Source organism: Scomber scombrus, chromosome 17 (genome assembly GCF_963691925.1).
Source record: "Scomber scombrus chromosome 17, fScoSco1.1, whole genome shotgun sequence".
NCBI classification, from domain to species: Eukaryota; Metazoa; Chordata; class Actinopteri; order Scombriformes; family Scombridae; genus Scomber; species Scomber scombrus.
Window position 1 is genome coordinate 496,535 of NC_084986.1, and position 23,581 is coordinate 520,115.

At 40.7% G+C, this 23,581-nt stretch overlaps 2 protein-coding genes and 1 long non-coding RNA gene across 4 annotated transcripts in view; 1 reads left to right on the plus strand and 2 right to left on the minus strand.

The window, feature by feature from the left end:
* Positions 1-23,581, minus strand: part of LOC133997984 (pleckstrin homology domain-containing family G member 3-like) — a 378,673-nt gene that overhangs the window by 195,995 nt on the left and 159,097 nt on the right. The window lies entirely within an intron of this gene.
* Positions 6,902-10,988, minus strand: LOC133997255 (uncharacterized). The gene is made up of 2 exons (XM_062436828.1): positions 10,670-10,988; positions 6,902-8,162 (listed from the first exon to the last, which is right to left on the minus strand). Exon 2 carries the CDS (start codon positions 8,114-8,116, stop codon positions 7,028-7,030), a length of 1,089 nt encoding a protein of 362 aa, XP_062292812.1. The 5' UTR covers positions 8,117-8,162; positions 10,670-10,988; the 3' UTR covers positions 6,902-7,027.
* On the plus strand, positions 15,028-23,483 carry LOC133997278 (uncharacterized). 2 transcript variants are annotated; one of them, XR_009927282.1, is made up of 5 exons: positions 15,028-15,217; positions 16,424-16,487; positions 16,696-16,756; positions 16,858-16,918; positions 22,327-23,483. It is a non-coding gene; the product is annotated as an uncharacterized LOC133997278 (long non-coding RNA). The 2 variants fall into 2 exon arrangements; XR_009927281.1 differs by lacking the exon at positions 22,327-23,483 and having other exon boundaries at positions 16,858-16,994.

The window sequence follows — 23,581 nt, forward strand, 5'->3', positions numbered from 1 at the left end:
ACTTTACTGTAGTACAGTTAGAGGTACTTATACTTTACTGTAGTATTTCCATGTGATGCTACTTTCTACTCCACTACATTTATTTACAGATTTAGTTACTTTTCAGATGCAGATTTTACACAATGGATAATATAACAAGCTTTATAAATACAACACCTTGTTAAAGATGAAACCAAAAAGCAGTGGTTTCATTTGAATCAAAGATTAAAATTAAAGAAATTAAACTATTTTTTCTCTCTCAGTCATGTTAACCTTGGCCGCCCTCTCGCTCCGCCTTCGGGCCTCCAGTTGCCAAGGAAGCTGGCGCTCCATAGCAACCGTCGTCTCCGGCAACAAGACGTCCAAGTGAGTCTCAGTGTCTCCCAGACATTAAACATGATGGCCTCAAAACGTTTGACCTTTGACCTGTGTGTGTGTGTGTGTGTGTGTGTGTGTGTGTGTGTGTGTGTGTGTGTGTGTGTGTGTGTGTGTGTGTGTGTGTGTGTGTGTGTGTGCAGGTTGGTGAGGGAGAGGCTGAAGAAGGAGGTGGATAACATGAGGACTCAGTTCTCGGGGTTCAGGCCCAGTCTGGTGGTTTTACAGGTGACTCTTTTAATAATCAGTATAAACTTTACCTTTCATATATGTATTGATACGTATTATGTCTTGCCGACCTTTATTATTAGTGATTGACTTCTATCTGACAGATAAACGTACGTTCACCTCGACCTGACAGACCAGCGTGAGCCAGTTGTGTTTGCTGCAGCTGCTTTTCTCTCAGCGGCTCTGATAACAAACATGAACCTGCAGATACTTTATGTTCCACTGCTGCTCATTTCATCACCAGTACTTCAAGATGTTCCTCTTCCTCTCTGTGCTGAGTTTACTTTCATTCAACATGTGTGATCACAGCTGGTTTGGAGCCGATTGTGGTTTAAAATTTAATTCACTAACAGAGACAACACCTATTTAGATATGAGTTTAATGATTTATTACAATAGCAGAAGAGAGATGGAGGATGAGGCGTTTCATACCCAATGGCAACTCAGCGTGCTTTACATAAAACAAACATTTAACAGTAAAAAAAACTAAAAAAACAAACATACAATTTGAAAAATAAAAATAAAACCCAATTATAGTAAAAAAAAAACATGGTAACATTAAAAATATAAAATTAAAAACAACCCCCCCAACCAGTAATAAAATAAATACCAATAAAATACAACAAAATACCCAAAAAAAAAAGGTCACATTATGGACATGAAGACATGTGAAAACATGAAGGGAATATTTAATGTTTAGCAATAGCATCAGGACACATTTTACTAACAGCAGCTAAAAACAAACTAAATCCTGATGAAACCAAAACTTAACCAGCTGACTTAACGAGGAGCACCTGAACACATCATCAGATTATTCATTAATATCATTTTTACTTTATCAGAACTATCAGGAACCATAGTTTAAAATATGACGTAAACATCGAGGTTGTAAACAAATAGAATGTAAATAAAGATGATGTGAGAGTAAAACATGCAGCCTGCTGATGTTCTGACATCTGGAGCCTGAACGAGCTGCTCAGACAGGATGAAACATGACGATCCTCTTCATTAAGTGTGATGTTCTTCTCTGTGTCTCATGTTAAAATGTTAACGTGTGTTTCAGGTGGGAGACAGAGACGACTCCAACCTTTACATCAGCACCAAGCTGAAGGCTGCAGCCGAGGTGAGAAACACGTCAATCATTCTTCTGTTCTTCAAAAACTGTTAAACACATAATATGTATAATAATATATGAATAATAATATATATCTGTTAGTAGATCAGTTTGTTGGTTTGGATCCAAACCAGGCAGGGAGTTCTGGTCCTCTTGGTTTGTGGACTGCTGCTCGGACGCCAATAGTTTCGGATCTGAGCAGCGCCATCTTGAAAATTTCAGGTGCATGCTGGGAAAAATAAAAACAGGGATTCTACTTATATGGGCATCAGGAGGAGCATGAGGCGCCCTCCTGAACCTGTGAACCAATCAACCTGTCAATCACCACGTAGCCACGCCCTAATGCATACCCTGCTTTATCGTCACATATAAAATCAGGGAGGCCAAAATGTCCCAAATGAACATCATACTGCATTGAAGAAGGCTTTAAACTAGCGATTGAGACCATAAACACATTTTGAAAACGTTTACTGAGGTTAGAAATCAAGTGAGAAGTTGGTGAATTCTCCATTGACTTGTATAGAGACGGAAGTCCTTTTGACACCAAAACGGTCGCCCCCTGGTGGCCTTTTGATAGAATGCAGTTTTAAGTTACTTCCACGTTGGCCTCATTTCAGAGGACCTGAACTCCCCGCCTGGTAGATACTAAAAAAGTACCAGGTACCAGGTACTATCCCTGATGGAAGGTGGAACTGTGTAGTGGAAAAGCTCCATTAGAGACAGATGTTAGGATGAAATATGGATGAGTGGATCTTTATTAACATGTTGAGTTTGTGGCCTGCAGATCGGCATCGATGCGAAACACGTGAGGCTGCCAAGCTCGGCGACGCAGGACGAGGTCAGTCAATACACACAGGAAACTGGAAACTGGAAACAGGAAACAGGAAACAGGAAACAGGAAAAAGGAAAAAGGAAACAGGAAACTCCTCTTCTCTTGTTTTTAACGTGTGTGTGCGATGTTCCTGCAGGTGCTTCAGAGCATCATGTCCGTTAACGACAACCTGTCCGTCCACGGTCTCATCGTGCAGCTTCCTCTGGACTCTGTCAACGCCATCGACAACGAGCTCGTCACCAACGCCGTCTCACCTGAGAAAGACGTGGACGGGTCAGTTACAACTTCCTGTTAAGAGCAAGTCACAAAAAACCACTGAAGATCATTTATCATTGTGTGTGTGTGTATGTGTGTGTGTGTGTGTGTGTGTGTAGGCTGAGTTGTATTAATGCAGGTAAGTTGTCTCGAGGTGATCTGAATGACTGTTTCATCCCCTGCACACCGAACGGCTGCATGGAGCTGATCAGACAGACAGGTAAGACACACACACACACACACACACACACACACACACACACACACACACACACACACACACACACACACACACACACACACACATGCAGCAGGTGTGCCCAGGCTCCATAGATTTCACTGCTGCATGTTTACTTCCTGGTTCCTGTGTGCAGGTGTGTCCGTGGCGGGAAAACACGCCGTCGTGATTGGTCGAAGTAAAATCGTCGGAGCTCCGATGCACGACCTTCTACTGTGGAGCCACGCGACGGTGACCACCTGCCACTCCAAGACCCCCGACCTGCCCCAACAGGTGAGACCCCCCCCCCCTCAAAAGTTTACATACACTTGTAAAGAACATAATGTCATTACTTGTGTGATGCGTTACCTGTGTGATGCGTCTCCTGTGTGATGCATTTCCTGTGTGATGCGTTACTTGTGTGATGCGTTACCTGTGTGATGCATTTCCTGTGTGATGCGTTACCTGTGTGATGCGTTACCTGTGTGATGCGTTACCTGTGTGATGCGTTTCCTGTGTGATGCGTTACCTGTGTGATGCGTTACTTGTGTGATGCGTTACCTGTGTGATGCGTTACCTGTGTGATGCGTTTCCTGTGTGATGCGTTACTTGTGTGATGCGTTACCTGTGTGATGCGTTACCTGTGTGATGCGTTTCCTGTGTGATGCGTTACTTGTGTGATGCGTTACCTGTGTGATGCGTGTTGTAGAGATTTCCTTAATTAAGGGTGAGAGGGAAAATCATTAGAGTCCAGTAAACACATTTAAATCACAAACTAGTATTTTAATATATATCTTGTATAAGATGAGTTCAGAACGTAAGGTACAGAGAACAGAACAGAACTGTAAAGAAACAGAACTAAAGTTATAATCTCTTTCCGGGCTCATCCCACACCTCTCTGAGAATCAGCTCATACTCCTAAAACATAACAAGGCCTTCTTCTGATACATAACGAGGCCTTCTTCTGATACATAACGAGGCCTTCTTCTGATACATAACGAGGCCTTCTTCTGATACATAACGAGGCCTTCTTCTGATACATAACGAGGCCTTCTTCTGATACATAACGAGGCATTCCCGGTGGTGTCTTATCAGTGCCTTAGTGGGAGTCCAGTCCACAGCACTTTCCCACACTATCAGAAAGATACACAAGCTAACAAAACCTAACACAGGTTAACAGAATACTGAAATGCATATGTATATAATGAATATTATTTCTCCACTACATGCGTTACCTGTGTGATGCGTTTCCTGTGTGATGCGTTTCCTGTCCAGGTGGGCAGGGCTGATATCCTGGTGGTGGGGGCGGGACGAGCAGAGATGGTGAGAGGAGAATGGCTGAAAGAAGGAACGGTCGTCATCGACTGTGGGATCAACCACGTACCTGGTAGTAATATTACTATTAATACATTAATACTATAATACTATAATATTATATAATACTAATACTATACTATAATACTACTATAATACTCAGGCGGGGAGTTCTGGTCCTCTGAAATGAGGCCAACGCGGAAGTAACATAAAACTGCATTCTATAAAAAGGCCACCAGGGGGCGACCGTTTTGGTGTCAAAAGGACTTCCGTCTCTATACAAGTCAATGGAGAATTCACCAACTTCTCACTTGATTTCTAACCTCAGTAAACGTTTTCAAAATGTGTTTATGGTCTCAATCGCTAGTTTAAAGCCTTCTTCAATGCAGTATGATGTTCATTTGGGACATTTTGGCCTCCCTGATTTTATATGTGACGATAAAGCAGGGTATGCATTAGGGCGTGGCTACGTGGTGATTGACAGGTCGATTGGTTCACAGGTTCAGGAGGGCGCCTCATGCTCCTCCTGATGCCCATATAAGTAGAATCCCTGTTTTTATTTTTCCCAGCATGCACCTGAAATGTTCAAGATGGCGCTGCTCAGATCCGATACTATTGGCCTCCGAGCAGCAGTCCACAAACCAATGGGTGACGTCACGGATGTTACGTCCATTCTATATACAGTCTATGATAATACAACATTAATACTACTATACTACAGTACTATACTATAATTCTACTATAATACTATAATAATAGAACCACGTACCAGGTTCTCAGTTATACTACAATAACACCACACTATGTTCATCCCTGTCTGACCTCTGACCTCTGACCTCTGACAGACGAGACGAAGGCGAGCGGGAAGCGTGTGGTCGGCGACGTTCACTACGCCTCAGCCAATCAGAGAGCAGCATACATCACACCTGTACCAGGAGGGGTGGGGCCGATGACGGTGGCCATGCTGATGGAGGTAAACCTGTTAACTCTGACCTGGAATCAGTTCACCTTAAACATTAAAGGCTCGTCCAATCAGAGCGCTGTAACGTTATTGATGCTTTCAGTTTCTGATCATTAATAAATATAATGAATTAAACATAATGAATTAAATATAATGAATTAAACATAATGAATTAAACATAATGAATTAAATATAATGAATTAAACATAATGAATTAAATATAATGAATTAAACATAATGAATTAAATATAATGTTTGTTTGTGTTGTTGCAGAACACGGTGCGCAGCGCTCAGAGGTTCCTCCTGAAGAATCAGCAGCACAGATGATCGATCACTTTATTGATCATCTGATTGGTTTCTGTTGGTGCAGAACCTCGTCGTCCTTCATGTTTTATATTTTATTTTCCAGACATCACATTCCTTTCTCTTTTTTGTCACTCATGTTCAAACTGTGAAACCAACAAACAATAAAAACAGTTCAATAAACAGATGAACTTTGAACTCATCAGCGGCTCTGTTTGTTCACGGGTCAGAGGCCGTCGCCATGGAAACGGCAGCACAGACAGGATCAAAGTATTAATAGAAAATTATTAATAGAGAAATCAGCATGACGAGTTCAGTTTACTGGATTAATAATTGTAACATTGTGACGTTAATAATCTTTATTTTATATTTCTATATTTATTGTGTTTTTATTTTATATTAATAATCTTTTTGTTTCTTTATTATTTAACGACACACTTCTGCTTCCTGCCTTCAGTCCGTTTATATCTGGGAGATATTATAAAGAAAAGTTCACACACAGAAAGAATTAAACTACAATGAAAAACAAAGAAAAATAAAGTTGAATGTTAATATTCAACCAATCAGATCTCAGTAACGCCTCATAAAATAGAAAAATATGAGTATTAATCATCAGAACAGCATTTAGTACAAATAATAAATAGAAGCTGTTTCTGCTCAGAGTCAGAACCAGAACCAAAACCAGAACCAAAACCAGAACCAAAACCAGAACCAAAACCAGAACCAAAACCAGAACCAGACAGGCTGAAGAGACTCTAACAGCTGATTCTAATAATGAGCTCGTTATCAAGCTTCAGCTGCTTGATAACGAGCTCATTATTAGAATCAGCTGTTAGAGTTCAGATACCTGAAACATGCAGGACAGCAGCTCTAACACTAACCCTCACTATTATCTATCATTATATATCGTTTTGGACTCTAACATAAAGGCTCACATAGACGATCAGACACCAAGTTATCAGTGAAACCAGAGTTTATTTAAATCAATCAGTGAAACTCAAAGTGTGAAACAAGAGAGGAAATCAGTGAGCCAGCCCTGCAGTCGGCTTCAACCCAAAGCTACAATAACAAACTAACAAAATAAAAAACAACAAACTTCTGGACTATGCAGCGGCTCCAGAGAGAGAGAGACGATTTCTGCTCAAACCAGTGACAGGTGCGTGTTCCTGAAAATAAATACAAACAGACAGAGAGACAGAGAGAGAGAGAGAGAGAGAGAGAGAGAGAGAGGAGAGAGAGGAGAGAGGAGAGAGAGAGAGAGAGAGAGAGAGAGAGAGAGAGAGAGAGAGAGAGAGAGAGAGAGAGAGAGAGAGAGAGAGAGAGAGAGAGAGAGAGAGAGAGAGAGAGAGAGAGGAGTAACCTGCATTAAAGGTCTCTGCAGGAATCAAACCAGAGACGTAGTAAACACTTTTCGTAGAGTCTCATTGAGTCTCGTTGAGTCTCTGGACCTTCAGGCGTCTCGGCAGCCCAGCGGCTCTCTGAGCTGTTCTCTGCTCAGCTGATCCACGGCGGCGTTCATGGCGGCTCGGACCACAGAGCGAGCCGCCTGCAGCAGCTGCAGCTCGCTGTGGTGGAAGCCGAAGAGGAGGAGCAGGTGGTTCTGGTTCCCCTCCCAAAACTCCTCTTCCTCCTCTTGCTCTGTGATGTCATCAGGAGGAACCAGCTGGATGCGGATGCTGCTGTTTAGGATGACGGCGGGTCCGTTGTTCATTGGCTGAGCCTCCTCGTCTGACTCGAGTTCAGCGGCGTCGCAGGAAACCTCGTCAACCTCGTTTAAATCAACAGGAAGCTCGTTAGCGTTCGCCGGGTCAGTTTGGACGATCTCTGATTGGTCCGTCGCTGCGGCAACACTGACGCGTCTCTCTTCTGTCAGCGGCTCGTCTGGACTCGTCGTGTCTTCAGACGGCTGGACGTTAATCTCTGCGATGCTAGTCACGACCTCCTGACCCGGATCAGTCGTAGCAGTCTCGAGGCCGGCGGGTTCGTCTCCCGCGGCAACGTCCTCGTTCGTCGGAGACGATCGGCTCAGAAACAGTCTCAGTTTCTTCCTGAGCGTTGCTGAAGGTTTCTCGTCTCTCTGCTCAGCAGCTCGTCGAGCATTGGCAGACGTCAGGAACCTTTTGAACGTTGTCTTCTTCTCTTCCGTGTCGACGGCCTCGGCCTCCTGCAGCGCCCCCTCTGCTGGAGGAAACTCGTCACTGCGCTGCTTTTTTGAACTTTTCGTCCTGAAACAAAGCAACAGTCTCCACCACCTGCGTCTCTTCAGCTTCCTGTCGGTGACGTCAGCGCTCTCGCCTGTGACATCACACACAGGTGAAGCTTCTTCCTCCACGTCGGCAGCATCGCTCTCAGCAGCAGCAGCAGCGGAGGATTTCAGTGAGAATCCGTCCGGTTTGTCCCGGACCTCGGACCGGTCCTCCCTGACACTCCTGGTCCTGGTCTTTCCCAGCAGCAGCAGCCTCGGAGGACCCGTCAGCTTTCTCTTCAAACAGACTTTCTCTGCTTGCCGGATGTCTTCACCTCCGACCTGCGTCTCCATTTCTACTTCCTGCAGCTGTTTGAGCTCTTCTGTCCACGCTGAGCCGCTGGGATTAAACACAAAGAGTTTATTTGGGACATTAAAACCTCGTCAGTAACTCATCAAACTGCTGACTGATCTGTTTCTACGCAGGCCATAAAAACTTTGTACCAAATAATTCAACTTGCTTAAAAACAGTAAATTCTCAATAAAACACCATATCTATAACTAGTTTGGCATGATCTTACATTATAACTTTTATATTAAATAAAGGTAATGGAATACAATTGTTCTAAATATTACATTATTTAATATTTATCATTCTTTTGTGGTTACACCATTTGACATTTTCAGGAGCATTCAGTCTTACTTTTGGTAAAAAATGGTGCAAATGTCATTTCAAATGATATAAAACCAACAAAAATACTAAATGTACATTTTAACAAAACTGATGCTGCATTTAAATCTAGTTTAACTGATTTATGAATTCATCATCTTACCAACACTTATTATTACTGACCCACGTTCCTCTTGTTCATACTGACTAATAAAAGATGACGTTTAAAACTAGTTTTTAAGATCTGTTTAAGGTCTTTTTCTGCATTCATCCATTTAAAAAACAATTATTAAAACAATAAAACCTTAATTCCACATTGATCAGTTTTCTCTTATTGATCTTTTTTTAATATATTGATTATATTGAACTGGGCGTAACTCGGACCTCCATGATGTCTTGCTGCGGAGCTGCTGAGTTCAGTCTGAATTTATCTCCCATAAAACCAACAAAAATACTGAATGTACATTTTAACAAACCTGATACTGAGCCTTATTCCTCCTGTTCATACTGACTATTGAAAGATGTGTTCATTTTGAAGACCTCTATTAATAGTTCATCACTTAACAATCAAACATGATCATTGTAGATAAATAAAGTGAATGTGTTGTGATCATAACTCTTGTTTGTTAACCCTATAAATATTTCGCTCTTTGTTGATTGTTTGTATTTTTAGGACGGAGTTATAAACCGGCTCAGGTCGGACTCGTTAACGTGCAAATATTACAACCATCAAACTATAGATTCAGAGTTCTGATCAGGCTTCAGCTTTCCTCCTCATGCTGAACACTGAGTCTAAGTCAAGGAGCAGCTGAAGGGAAACTAACGTGCATGTGTCACTGGTTTTGTGTATAAGTGTTGCTGTCACAGCCCTAGCTGTGACCTCCTGAGTTTCCTTGTTTGTCTGTCTTGTCCCCTCCCCTTTGTGTTTTGTCTGTGTGTGTGTGGGTGTGGCCTCCTGGTTCCTCCCTTGCCTGTTCTTCTCCACACCCGGCCTCAATCACATCATCATCATCATCATCTCCACACCTGGCCTCAATCACCTCAACAAGCTGCTGAAGTATTTAAGACCAGTTCTTCATCCCATTCATCTCCAGATAGTTCTGCTACTCATGTGGTAACGCTGGGCCGTATTTCTCGTGTGTTTGCTTAAGATTATTGTTTGTAACCGTTCTCTCCTGTCCCCTCCACAGTTTTCGCCTTCCCCACCTGCTGGTGCCCTGCCTCTGTCCCCTGGATCCCTCTCCTCGTGCACTGCCTTCCCCTTGTGGACATTCCCTCACCAACCTTCCCTGGAACCCTACCCCAGACCCAGCCACTGCTCCCTCACTGCCCCACTCATCCTATCATTAAAACTCTGCTTTTTGAGTTACCTCCTGGATGTTTGCTCATCTCTGGTCTGCTCTGGGGTCCTATTGTTTCTGGTCGTGACAGTTGCAGGTTTTTGTTTGCAATGGACGCAAGAAAGATTTCAGACCTGACAATAAAGTATCATCAATCAATCAATCAATCAATCAATCCATACTGACAGTATGAACAGGAGGAACCATTCATATATTTCCCATATTCATCTCACCATCACTAGTTACTGTATATAGAATAAAATAAACCTTTCTGCAGGATTCAGAGGTGAAGCTTTAATTTACAGCTATTTTAAAGCTTCATTAATCATTTATATTATTATATTCACATTATGGAGCTTTTTGTTCAGCTGTTAGTGTCATCTCTGTAGAAGTTTAGTTTACATCCAGATTTAACACAAATTATAACAGAAAATCCCGAATATTATATATAATTATAGTTTTATCAAACCTGATGCTGCTTTAAAAACTATTTAATAAACTATATTTGAAGTGCTCATCTCTTATTGGTCCCTGACTCTTATAACTGTTAATACTACTAACTCTAACACTTCTCACTGTGCAGAAAGATACAGGGACAATCTGTTAAAGATGTTTTATAATCTCTGCTAACTCATCATCATCATCATCATCATCATCATCATCATCATCATCGTCATCATCATCATCCTCATCATCATCATCATCAGAGGAAGAAACCAGATTATCTGATAATCAGTTGATCAGTGTTCACTAAGGCTGAGATAATGAGCAGGTCGTCGCTGCTGCACATTCAGATAATAAACTTTATAAACATCAAACACACAGAAAGAGTCTATGATGTCATCGGCCGGCGCTGTGATGTCATCGTTAGGAGTTAAAATCAAAGTAGAAACTCACCTGCTTGCTTCTTTCTTCCTGTTTGAGGATCAGATGTGTTTCTGTTTGTGAGGAGCTGCTGCTCTCCTCCGCCGCTGTACCGCCCTGTTTCCATAGCAACCGCACTGATTGGCGCTTTCACAGAGGTGGGGGGGGGGGGGGGGGTGGGGGATTTGATCTGATTTCATATAATGACTTTCTGTGTGGTTCAAATCATTCAGTTCAATTATTGATTAGAGAAAAAGTCTAAAAACTGAAAACACATTTGTGTATCAGAACCCCTCACATTTATCTGCTGACCCTTTGGGGGGGCCCCACCCCTAGGTTGGGAACCACTGGACTAAACTAGCTAACTGTATATAAAGTAGTGTAAACTAGCTCCACCTCCAGCAGCTACAACAGTAACATGCTGCTCTAACACTGATGCTTCACTATTAATAATCTAATGATGTCATAATAATAATATATCAGTCAGAGGACCAAACCACTACTTTACTGTAATACTGCATACTACATCACTATAATACTGCAGTACTTTACTGTAATACTGCATACTACATCACTCATAATACTGCAGTACTTTTACTGTAATACTGCATACTACATCGCTCATAATACTGCAGTACTTTTACTGTAATACTGCATACTACATCACTCATAATACTGCAGTACTTTTACTGTAATACTGCATACTACATCACTCATAATACTGCAGTACTTTTACTGTAATACTGCATACTACATCGCTCATAATACTGCAGTACTTTTACTGTAATACTGCATACTACATCACTCATAATACTGCAGTACTTTTACTGTAATACTGCATACTACATCACTATAATACTGCAGTACTTTTACTGTAATACTGCATACTACATCACTATAATACTGCAGTACTTTTACTGTAATACTGCATACTACATCACTATAATACTGCAGTACTTTACTGTAATACTGCATACTACATCGCTCATAATACTGCAGTACTTTTACTGTAATACTGCATACTACATCACTCATAATACTGCAGTACTTTTACTGTAATACTGCATACTACATCACTATAATACTGCAGTACTTTTACTGTAATACTGCATACTACATCGCTCATAATACTGCAGTACTTTTACTATAATACTGCATACTACATCACTATAATACTGCAGTACTTTTACTGTAATACTGCATACTACATCACTCATAATACTTATATATTGATGGTTGATCAGTTATTGATCGGAGCAGCAGACTCTCGTGTCGTCACACATCAGCGTCTATTTTTAAAGGTGTGAAGAAGAAACCTCAGCAGCTTTTGTTTCTATAGCGATGGAGGTTAAAAATACATCGAACTGTCGCTAAGCAACAGCTCAGCCTGAAGATCGACCAATCAGATCGTCTGACACCTCCGACAGGTGAGAGCAGGAATGTTGCACCTTTAATTAAACCTCAGATTATCTTTATTATTATAACCTTATTTATTTTTAGTTTATTGTTTAATATTTATAAGTTAAAATATTAATGAGTATTTCTTTACACAGTAGATATTCAGTTTATATTGCTTTTGACTGTTCTTAAGATGACAGGAGGGTACAGTTACTTTGTTAAGTTAATGATAGGTATGGTATTTTGGTTAATTTAGTGTTATTGATGAAGTGCCCATTCATCTGTGTTCAGCTGCCCTGTCAGGCTACAGGCCACTAGGTGTCACTGTTGGTTCACTCAGTGAGATTACCCTGTTTGGTGAGAGTACTGAAACTGAGGTTTTAGGTTATTGTAGGTTTGGTTGAATAGCTTGAAAGCTTTGATAGTATTTATTAATATTTTTGATAAGTTGCCTTCTGTTGAACTGCACCCACACATCAATAAAGAAGACAAAAACCCATCAGAGTCTCCAGTCCTGTGTTATTACGACAGAAAGACAGGAATCAAATAAAGAGAGAAGACGAAATCATGGAAAGAAAGGATGAAAGATGTCTGAGAGCAGAGCTGTATCTACTGAGGAAGATCTTATTAAAACATTATTAGACCTAAATGCACATGGTGGGTCTTAATGTCTTTTTACACAACTTATAACACGACAATAATTTTAAGGTAGACTATTGACTACAAGCTCATTTTCGCCAAAACGAGTCGTCCTCCAGGCTGCAGGAACACCTGATAATCACACTACAACAGTTATTGTTGCAAAATGTGTTTGTGTATAATACTTCAATATCATCACTTGAGGAAAATTATTAATATATATTTTAACATATGTTTATTTAACTTAACCATAAATATCAAACCAACTAAATTTCAAATACACATATGTTAAAATATATATTAATAATTCTTCAATTTTTTTATATTCAAAGCATAGACTGTATATAAGAAATGGACGTAACGTCCGTGACGTCACCCATTGGTTTGTGGACTGCTGCTCGGAGGCCAATAGTTTCGGATCTGAGCAGCGCCATCTTGAACATTTCAGGTGCATGCTGGGAAAAATAAAAACATGGATTCTACTTATATGGGCATCAGGAGGAGCATGAGGCGCCCTCCTGAACCTGGGAACCAATCAACCTGTCAATCACCACGTAGCCACGCCCTAATGCATACCCTGCTTTATCGTCACATATAAAATCAGGGAGGCCAAAATGTCCCAAATGAACATCATACTGCATTGAAGAAGGCTTTAAACTAGCGATTGAGACCATAAACACATTTTGAAAACGTTTACTGAGGTTAGAAATCAAGTGAGAAGTTGGTGAATTCTCCATTGACTTGTATAGAGACGGAAGTCCTTTAGACACCAAAACGGTCGCCCCCTGGTGGCCTTTTGATAGAATGCAGTTTTAAGTTACTTCCACGTTGGCATCATTTCAGAGGACTGGAGCTCCCCGCCTGATTCAAAGTCAAATGTTATCCGCCAATAAGAAAATATAGTAGACCTAAGGAAAACACCAATGCCCATGTTGCAAATATTTAAATTGCTCAAATATATACCCAGTTCTGGAAAAAAAATTATGTTTATTGTTTCAGATTCAGTCAATACTGTCAATACTGTAAAAGGAGCTCACACCTGAGTCAGAGTCCTTTGAAAGCTTAATAAACGGGTAGATTGCCGTCACCTATCAAATAATAAAAAACTGTACAGATGACTTTTGCCTGTTTGACATCACTTGTGGCCAGACTATTGTTTCCCTGACATACGGTATTTAAGTTCACAGTATAACAAATATCAGGTGACCTTTGTTGTGTAGCATGATTTTGTTGAGTATACAGTCTATAATATTAACGCTATTGACGATTTTTCACGATAAAATTCCCCAAAAATATGCAAATGTGTTTTTTTCCTGAAATAACTGTTGTAGTGTGGTTATCAGGTGGCCGTAGGTGTGTGGAGAGAATGTACTGAAGACTACTGTGTATAATATTGAAGCTATTGAAGGGAAATCAATGGAATGACAGCACATGACAGTGATGATATTGAAGTATTATACACAAGCACATTTGCAACAATAACTGTTGTAGTGTGATTATCAGGTGACCGTTGGTGTGTGGAGTGAATCTGGTGAGACTACACTGAATAAAAGTGGAGATATTGAATATTTTCGCTTTGGTACTTTGGCACTTTGTAGACGGTCCCTAAGCGCTCGCCTCTCCGCCCGCAGCGCATAGAGAGCAATGCATCTCCTGCAGCCTGGAGGACGACTCGTTTTGGCGAAAATGAGTTTGTAGTCAATAGTCTACCTTACTACGATAGGACAGAGACATTTTTTATGTTTGAACAATGTTTCGTTTATGAGCTATTGATCAGTGAAGTTCGACTCTGCCAATCTCTTTCTAACTTTACCCAAGTTGATAAAACTGACTGAAAGAAACTGATCAGTTATAGAATAATAGTTATATGTAAAACAGTAATGATAATATATATTGTACAGACTTGTCAAACATATATTTGGGTGCGGTGGATTTGCAGCACATGACTCATGCGACTCAGCAACTTTTTTTCTTTTTCTAAATCCTGACCCTGGTCCTGGTTGAAAAGTAATATGAAAGACAGAAAAGAAGCAAGAAACGTACAATTTATAAAAAGTGGGCCAACTAAAGGAACAAGATAACGGAAAGTAAGGAAGGACCCTGCAGCACTGACCGTTAATAAACACGTCGTCATTAACTTGTAAGATCCATAATGTTAATATTTTGGGATGTGATGCTCCAAAATAAGACGTTTTTTATGTATTAATTGAACTGTAGCAGCTATCACCTCATTATCCTGCTGTTTCCTGCTCTCAGTAGTTCTGTTAATAATAGTCTGAATCAGCTTTTAGGTTCGCTGTTGTAAAATCAGTAACTATTTTCCAACTTCTGCTTTCCTGTGTCCGCTGCTGATGTTGAGCTTTCTGATACATAACGGACTTCTGGAGGCGGGGCGACGCGAACTGTCGTTTCCCAGCAATAGAAACTCAAAGCCCGAATAACATCCGGACTCGGCGGACACGGCGGCATTGAACATAGTCGGGTTTGACGGAGCTTCTGATCATCCAACTTTAAAGCTTTAAATCCACTCTCAGATTTTCCACAGTAAGTACAAACTAACTCAGCATGTGTTTCATTTGTTTGAGGCCTACATTCAAATTTTACCAAAATTAAAGAGCAAATGTACTTAAAGTATCAAAGTACCCATTAGCCAGTGTGAGAACTTTATTGTATTATAATATAATAATATATATAGTACATTGTTAGTTAAATGTTGAAGGGATAATACTGTTATGTATGACTGATGATCATTTATTGTAGGGCCATAAAGATCATTTTAAACCAGATTCATAAACAGACGTGTTTTTGACTTATGATGAGACTAAAGTTATGTTCAATACTGATAAATGAACATTTGGGTTTGTACTGTGATTCTGACTACTGCACATATTAATTAGTACGACCACATCATGCTATTTACTGTCAGTTCTGGGACTTCCAGGAATCTTCTGTGGCCTGCATACTGATGAGATTAGTCATCTGCTACTTTACACAACACATCACAGACATTACGCCTGATTCATCTTCACATATGTCTTAATGTTCTGGGGCCTCATGTACAAAGGGCGGGTACGCACAAAAACGTGGCGTACGTTCTTTTTCAAGGCAAAGTACAGATGTATCAAAAGTGAAATGACCGTGGAAACGTGCCTCACGCCAACTTCATGGCTGGCGTACGCACGTTTCTACAGCTGTTGATCTTTTGGCGACACTTAGAGGTGATGCTGGGAAACTGTTATAATAAATAAATGTGAAAACAATTAGTCATCAGACCTGAGTGATGTGCACATCACTCAGGAACCTAAAGCGGCCGATGAGCCAGTTGTCATCATGTGCCATTAAATCCTCTGTCTCTGAACACACGCTCTCTTCGTATTGCACCATTTATAATGTCTTCTAATACTAAAGCAGCCATTGTTGTTAACGGTATTTTCTGCACCACTTTGCGCATGCTTTTATATCCACTCATGTAATTGCAGATACGTGGGTGTGTTAATTGTTCATGTGTCTCTGATGTGCACATCACTCAGTCTGAGGATTGTTTTCACATTTATTATAACAGTTTCCCAGCATCACCTCTAAGTGTCGCCAAAGGATCAACAGCTGTAGAAATGTACTTTTTCATTGACATAGTTTTCATTACATCCAAGTAAACTCTGTGCTTTAATGTTACAATACACACAGCAACAAGTAATATGTACAGTAATACAACAAATAAATGAATCTTTTTTTAAATCTCCTGCTATCCAGATAACAGGTTACCGTTTGGTAGACTTCCTCTGAGCTGGACGTGAACGAGCCTGTTGGACAGACAGTGAGTACAGCATCGTACATGCAGTGTGGTTTGCTGTTATGTTGTTTTTGTAACAATAACAATATCTCTAGTGTAAAGCTAAGACATGCTCCTAATGGTTTGAGTCGTGCATTCAGTTTGTATTGACACAAATGTGTGTCTATAGGCAACGTAGTCATTCATAATGAAAAGAATCTAATACTTTGTTACGATCGTGTTTCACCAAAAGTTAAACACAGAACTGTGAGGCATCCAGAGCTGAACCACCAGACGAGTCACTGCAGAAAAACGTGAGTATTTATCATCAGTGTTTTTCAGTAGATCCTACAGAAGTATATTTACCTCTGACAGTGTGTTGCTATAATAATTGTGCTCTATTTGTGTCTCATAGGGAACCTGACTGGTCTTCATCGTGTGGCGGGTTCATGCTGCCTCCTGCTGCTGAAGATACGGTACAACAACAAAGATTAGTCTGATACCATCAGCTGTGGGCCGACACACACATTAAAAGTCAAACCAAGAGTTCAGCAGAAAGAACATCTAATAATTAGTCTATTCTGTTATTGCACTGATATCCATGGCTTCTTCATCTCCCAATCCTGACTCTCAGCCAGAGATTCACATTCCCAAAAAAATATCTCTAGCTCATTTGAACATATGCAGTCTGAGAAATAAGATTGATGAGATTTATCATATATTAACACATCATCAGATGCATGTGTTGGCACTCTCCGAAACACATTTAGACCCAAGTTTTGATGACAGTAAATTATATATTAAAGGTTACAGTTTGTACAGAAGAGATAGAAACAAGAATGGAGGTGGTGTAGCTTTCTACATTCACGATCAGATCCCAGGTAAAATACGGAGAGACTTAATGTGCTCTGATTTAGAGATTATTTGGGTTCAGCTTCAACTGGATGATGAAAGACCAGTTTTAGTGGGTTGTTGTTACAGACCACCAGAAAGCAAGGCTGCAAATTTGGACAGAATTTGTCAAATAATACAAACAGTGTCTAAAGAAAACATGGACATTTTCCTCCTGGGAGACTTCAACATTGATTGGGCGAAAAAATCTTCTCCAAAAAATAAAATTGACTCTGTTTTAACGGAATGTCAGATGACCCAGGTGATGGATCAGCCTACTAGGGTGACGATTGATGATAAAGGCATAAAGACAAAAATTATTGACCATATATATACAAATATTCCAAAGAGGGAATGTTCAAACATTACTTCAACACGTACAGCTTGTAGTGATCATAATCTCATTTCTGTCACTGTGGAGAGAAATGTTCCCAAACCAAGAGAAGAGATTATCTTTCAGAGATCATACGAGATGTTTGATGAAGCCAGTTACATCAGTGACATCAGGAGGGCTCAGTGGGCAGAAGTACACAATGAATCAGACCCTGAGCATGCTTTATCCAAGTTCACTGGCATCTTTAACAATCTAGCCAACAAGCATGCCCCCTTAGTGAGGGACCCAGCTGAAAATGATGATGCACCATGGATGGACGAAGAGATAAAGTCTTTAATGTCACAGAGAGTTGCTGCAAAAGAGGCTCTCAGAATATCGACCATTCATTATCAGAATATTTGTAATAAATTAGAAAAAGCTGTTTTTGCAAAAAAGGAACAACAGAGACTCAGAGAGGCTGATAATAATATTAAGAAAATACAGGAGACTTTAAATGACTTCATGGGGATGAACTCATGTTCTCCTGTTACCAACATTGAATCAGAAGGACGTCTAATCACAGACGACACTGAGATTGCCACTTACTTTAATCAATATTATGTTGATAAAACAGAGGAATTAAAACGTTCTGTGAGAAATGAAGGCCGGTCTTCATCACGTAAACTCATAAAAGAAAGAATCATGAAAGACAAACAATGTTCACTCAGTTTTGTCCCAGTTGACGTTGAAAAGGTTGAGAGTCTGTTGTTGTCTCTCTCTGATGATATTTCTCCTGGAACAGACAACATGGACGTCAGACTGCTTAAAGAGGCAGCCAGTCACATCTCTGCTCCCGTACGTCACATAGTGAACCAGTGTCTGGAACGTGGTGTGTTTCCATCTCAGTGGAAAGAGTCCAAAATCATTCCGATGTCAAAGAACAGAAGTGCTCACTTCAATGCAGAGAACAGCACAGCTGTCAGTCTGCTGCCTGTCTTAAGTCACATCCTGGAGACACTGATCCATGAACAGATTCTAAAGTACTTTATGGATAATAAACTGATCACTAAACATCAACATGCTTTTAGACCGGGTCATTCTACCTGTTCAGCTCTTGTTCACATGACAGATGATTGGTACAAAGAACTTGATGAGCGTAAATCAGTTGGGGCTGTGTTTATGGATTTCATTGCTGCCTTTGAGGTCAGTCGAAATTTGCTGGTTGACAAACTTGAATGTTATAACTTCTCATATTCGGCTCTTCTTCTGATGGGAAGTTATCTATCTGGCAGGAGACAAACAGTTTGTTACAATGGCTGCTTTTCTGCTGTCAGAGATGTTGTCTGTGGATTGCCACAGGGTAGCTTCCTTGGTCAGCTCCTGTTTTCCATCTTTGTAAATGATCTGCCTCTTGTTTTACAACAGTCCTCCATTGTCATGTATGCTGATCACATGACTGTTTATTACCCATCTGATGGTTGTACTGATGGAGACTTAACCAGTGTATTAGGAGCTGAGCTACAAGCTGTGCACGACTGGGTCACTGACAACAAGATGGTTTTAAACAAACCAGAATCTAAATCAATGATAATTAGATGCAAATCAGCTGAAGATCAACAGCTCCGCCTCTCTGTGCAACACATGGAACCGGAGCAAGTTAAACAGATCAGATTCTTAGGAATGACTCTTGATGAACACCTGTCTTGGTCACTGCATATCAACGATATTACTGAGAAAATGAAAGAGGGCATTGCAATCATTAAGAAGTGTTCTACTGTTGTCTCTAAAGAAAACATGAAGAAGGTTGTTGAATCATTAGTGTTGTCTCATCTTGACTATTGTCCAGTCATATGGTCCAGTGCTAACAGAACACATCTCAATCAACTCCAAAAAGTCCAAAATAGTGCAGCTAGAGTTGCTCTTGGCTGTGGACCAAACACTAAAGTTGTTACAATGCATGAAACACTGTCATGGCCTTTAGTGGAAAAGAAATTACACAACAACTTGTTTGATTTCATGGTTACAGCTGTGCGTTCAGGTACACCAGCATCTTTTTACGCTCAACTGGAGTTCTGTAGTGAAACACACAAACGCATCACTCGGTCTGTGCAGAACAGACTGTTGATTATCCCTCGAGCCAAGACTGAGTACTTAAGACATACAGTTATGTTCAGGGGTTCTAAAGAATGGAACAAGTTACCAAACAGTGAAAAAAAGCTGTACCTCAAAGATGAAGGATTACCAAAATAGCTGCGGATTAATATTCTGTCCATCTACTAATCAACAAATTGACTAATCGTTGCAGTTCTACTGAAGACACAGAGATTTATGAAAGTTAATTAATATAACACTTAAAGGTTTATCATTTATTCATTTATCATTTATTCATTTCATTATTTAATTATTTACTTTGTATTTGTTTCTTTATTACCGAACTCGTTTGTTGCTATGTAGACCGGCTATGCCTCAGGAGAAGGAATATTCATATAGAACTAATGACAGTAGATGTTTCTGTGATGATCCTGAAGATGCAAAGATGATGTGAATCAGGAGTTCTTTCTTAGTGCACGTTAAATTACGAGCTCGGATCAATCGTCTACATGCACGAGACATGTGACAAAGATTTGACCAGAGTGAAGAAATTCATACTATTACTGGTATGTCAGATATTTTCCAAGAGGTATCATATGGTGCTTTTCCATTACACAGTTCTGGCTCGACTCAACTCTACTCTGTTTATTCTGCGTCTCCATCAGGGATAGTACCTGGTACCTGCTGCTCCTCCATCAGGGATAGTACCTGGTACCTGCTCCTCCATCAGGGATAGTACCTGGTACCTGCTGTACCATCAGGGATAGTACCTGGTACCTGCTCCTCCATCAGGGATAGTACCTGGTACCTGCTGCTCCATCAGGGATAGTACCTGGTACCTGCTGCTCCATCAGGGATAGTACCTGGTACCAGCTGCTCCATCAGGGATAGTACCTGGTACCTGCTGCTCCATCAGGGATAGTACCTGGTACCTGCTCCTCCATCAGGGATAGTACCTGGTACATGCTCCTCCATCAGGGATAGTACCTGGTATCTGCTGCTCCATCAGGGATAGTACCTGGTACCTGCTCTTCCATCAGGGATAGTACCTGGTACCTGCTCCTCCATCAGGGATAGTACCTGGTATCTGCTGCTCCATCAGGGATAGTACCTGGTACCTGCTGCTCCTCCATCAGGGATAGTACCTGGTACCTGCTCTTCCATCAGGGATAGTACCTGGTACCTGCTGCTCCATCAGGGATAGTAACTGGTACCTGCTGTACCATCAGGGATAGTACCTGGTACCTGCTGATCCATCAGGGATAGTACCTGGTACCTGCTGCTCCTCCATCAGGGATAGTACCTGGTACCTGCTCCTCCATCAGGGATAGTACCTGGTACCTGCTCCTCCATCAGGGATAGTACCTGGTATCTGCTGCTCCATCAGGGATAGTACCTGGTACCTGCTCTTCCATCAGGGATAGTACCTGGTACCTGCTGCTCCATCAGGGATAGTACCTGGTACCTGCTGTACCATCAGGGATAGTACCTGGTACCTGCTGCTCCATCAGGGATAGTACCTGGTACCTGCTGCGCCTCCATCAGGGATAGTACCTGGTACCTGCTGCTCCATCAGGGATAGTACCTGGTACCTGCTGCTCCATGAGGGATAGTACCTGGTACCTGCTGCTCCATTAGGGATAGTACCTGGTGTCTGCTGCTCCATCAGGGATAGTACCTGGTACCTACTCCTCCATCAGGGATAGTACCTGGTACCTGCTGCTCCATCAGGGATAGTACCTGGTAGCTGCTGCTCCATCAGGGATAGTACCTGGTAGCTGCTGCTCCATCAGGGATAGTACCTGGTACCTGCTGCTCCTCCATCAGGGATAGTACCTGGTACCTGCTCCTCCATCAGGGATAGTACCTGGTACCTGCTGCTCCATCAGGGATAGTACCTGGTACCTGCTGCTCCATCAGGGATAGTACCTGGTACCTGCTGCTTTTTTAGTATCTGCTCTTACGAGGTTCCAAGCGAGCCGAGCCGATACTAAATGTGACGTCAACAGACTGCCGGCCACTGATTGGTCAGAGACTCACTGGAAGAGTCATGAGCCGTCCCACACAAGAATCAAACCCGGCATTTTTAAATACCAACAACAGCGTTACAGAGATTGGTTTCTCTTCTCTTGCTTTGTGTGAGATAGAAAGCCTCATACAGCAGCAAGTACACCATCACCTCCAAAGTCACAGCAGTTTAATGCAGCGTTGCTATGACGACCCCGCTCACGTTGAGTAGGAACTATAGTAATGGAAAAGGTTCCTGGTACCAAACCGAGTCGAGTCGAGCCGAGTAGAGCTAGAACTGTAGAGTGGAAAAGCTCCAATAGACAGAATATGATCTAAGACGGTTGGCCAAGTATTTTTACCCAATGTGTCGTCATTCTGCTGGCGGCTCCTAGACGTCCTGGCAGCAGAACATGATCTGATGACCGGCTACATGTGTAAAATACATACTAACTACTAGAATTAAGTTGTTTTTTTAGATATTTAGATTTAGATATTCATTTATTATCCCCAGAGGGAAATTTCACAGACTGTCAGCTACTGATGGGTTTTTTTATTAGATTCATTGTTTGTTTTTTACAGTACATGGCATAGAGGCTGATAGGAAACAGAGAGGGAACCAGGGACGCTGCCTTTAATCATGGGAAACAAGTCCAGAGAGCCAGAGGGCCGTCTGGTAGAACATGATGAGGGTCTATGGGAGAGATAGTGTTAGGTGGTTGTCTGTGTGGTCGGAAGAATTTGAATTTCTATGTTTTCACTATTATCGGGTTTCATTTTTATTCCTCAAATTGCATGTTTTTATGTTTTTATGTTTTTTATTTCCAATATTTACTGTTAAATGTTTGTTTTATGTAAACATTGAGTTGCCATTGTGTATGAAATGCTCTGTATAAGTAAAGCTGCCTTGCCTTTATGTGGCAGGCCAACCACTCGGCTACCAAGCCACTCTCAGTTTTTAGATAAGCACCAGGGTGTAACTTCATCACTTCAGTTACAGATATCATGTTAATAACTGTTGCAGTCCAGTTAAACAGAACCTCGTCCTCCTTAATGCCTCCATTTAATGTCACATTATATAATCAACTGCATCAGTGTCTGCAGGGATAAAAGGCTCAAATCAAGCTACAAGCAGCCTGGTGTTTCCCTTTGTTCCAGTATGTGGTGTAAAATACTTTGTTTTTTATTTAAATTCATTGTTTAATGACTTTGTTCATGTATATAAATGAGATATTTGTTGTTTACTGTGTTTGTATCTGTATGTAAAGCCCAGTTATTATATATCAGAGTGTTGTGCAGCAGCTGGGAAAGTTTTTAAATGTCTAAACTGAAATTTTGTAGTTAAGTATTTTGGAAATGTTATATCATTTATATCATTTATATCATTTATATAAGGTCTTCAATGTCTGTTACTAAGTTTTTAAGTCTTATTAAGTTTTAAATATTCTATTTTTTTGCCTTTTTATTGAACAGTTGGCCAACAGGAAACTGGGTTTGACATGCAACAAATGTGCCTGATTAGAAGCAGGAGCGTTGCAGATAAACAGCTTACAGTTAAAATATGAACATATATTAACATTGAATGTGTTACAGTGGAGTAGTGAAAGTCCTGCTCACCAGAATGACTTGATGTGTGTGTTCATTAAACACTAAATAAATGATTGTTAACAAGATGATGTTTTCTTATGTTTTTTTTTTTTTTAAAAGCAATTTTAACTTGAAACAATTAAAGACTGTAAAGTGAATTCAGACATTTTCTTCTAAACACATTAAATAGGTCATAAATGTATTTCTAAAAAAGGTGTAAAAAGCATTTCAACCATTTAGATTTGAATTG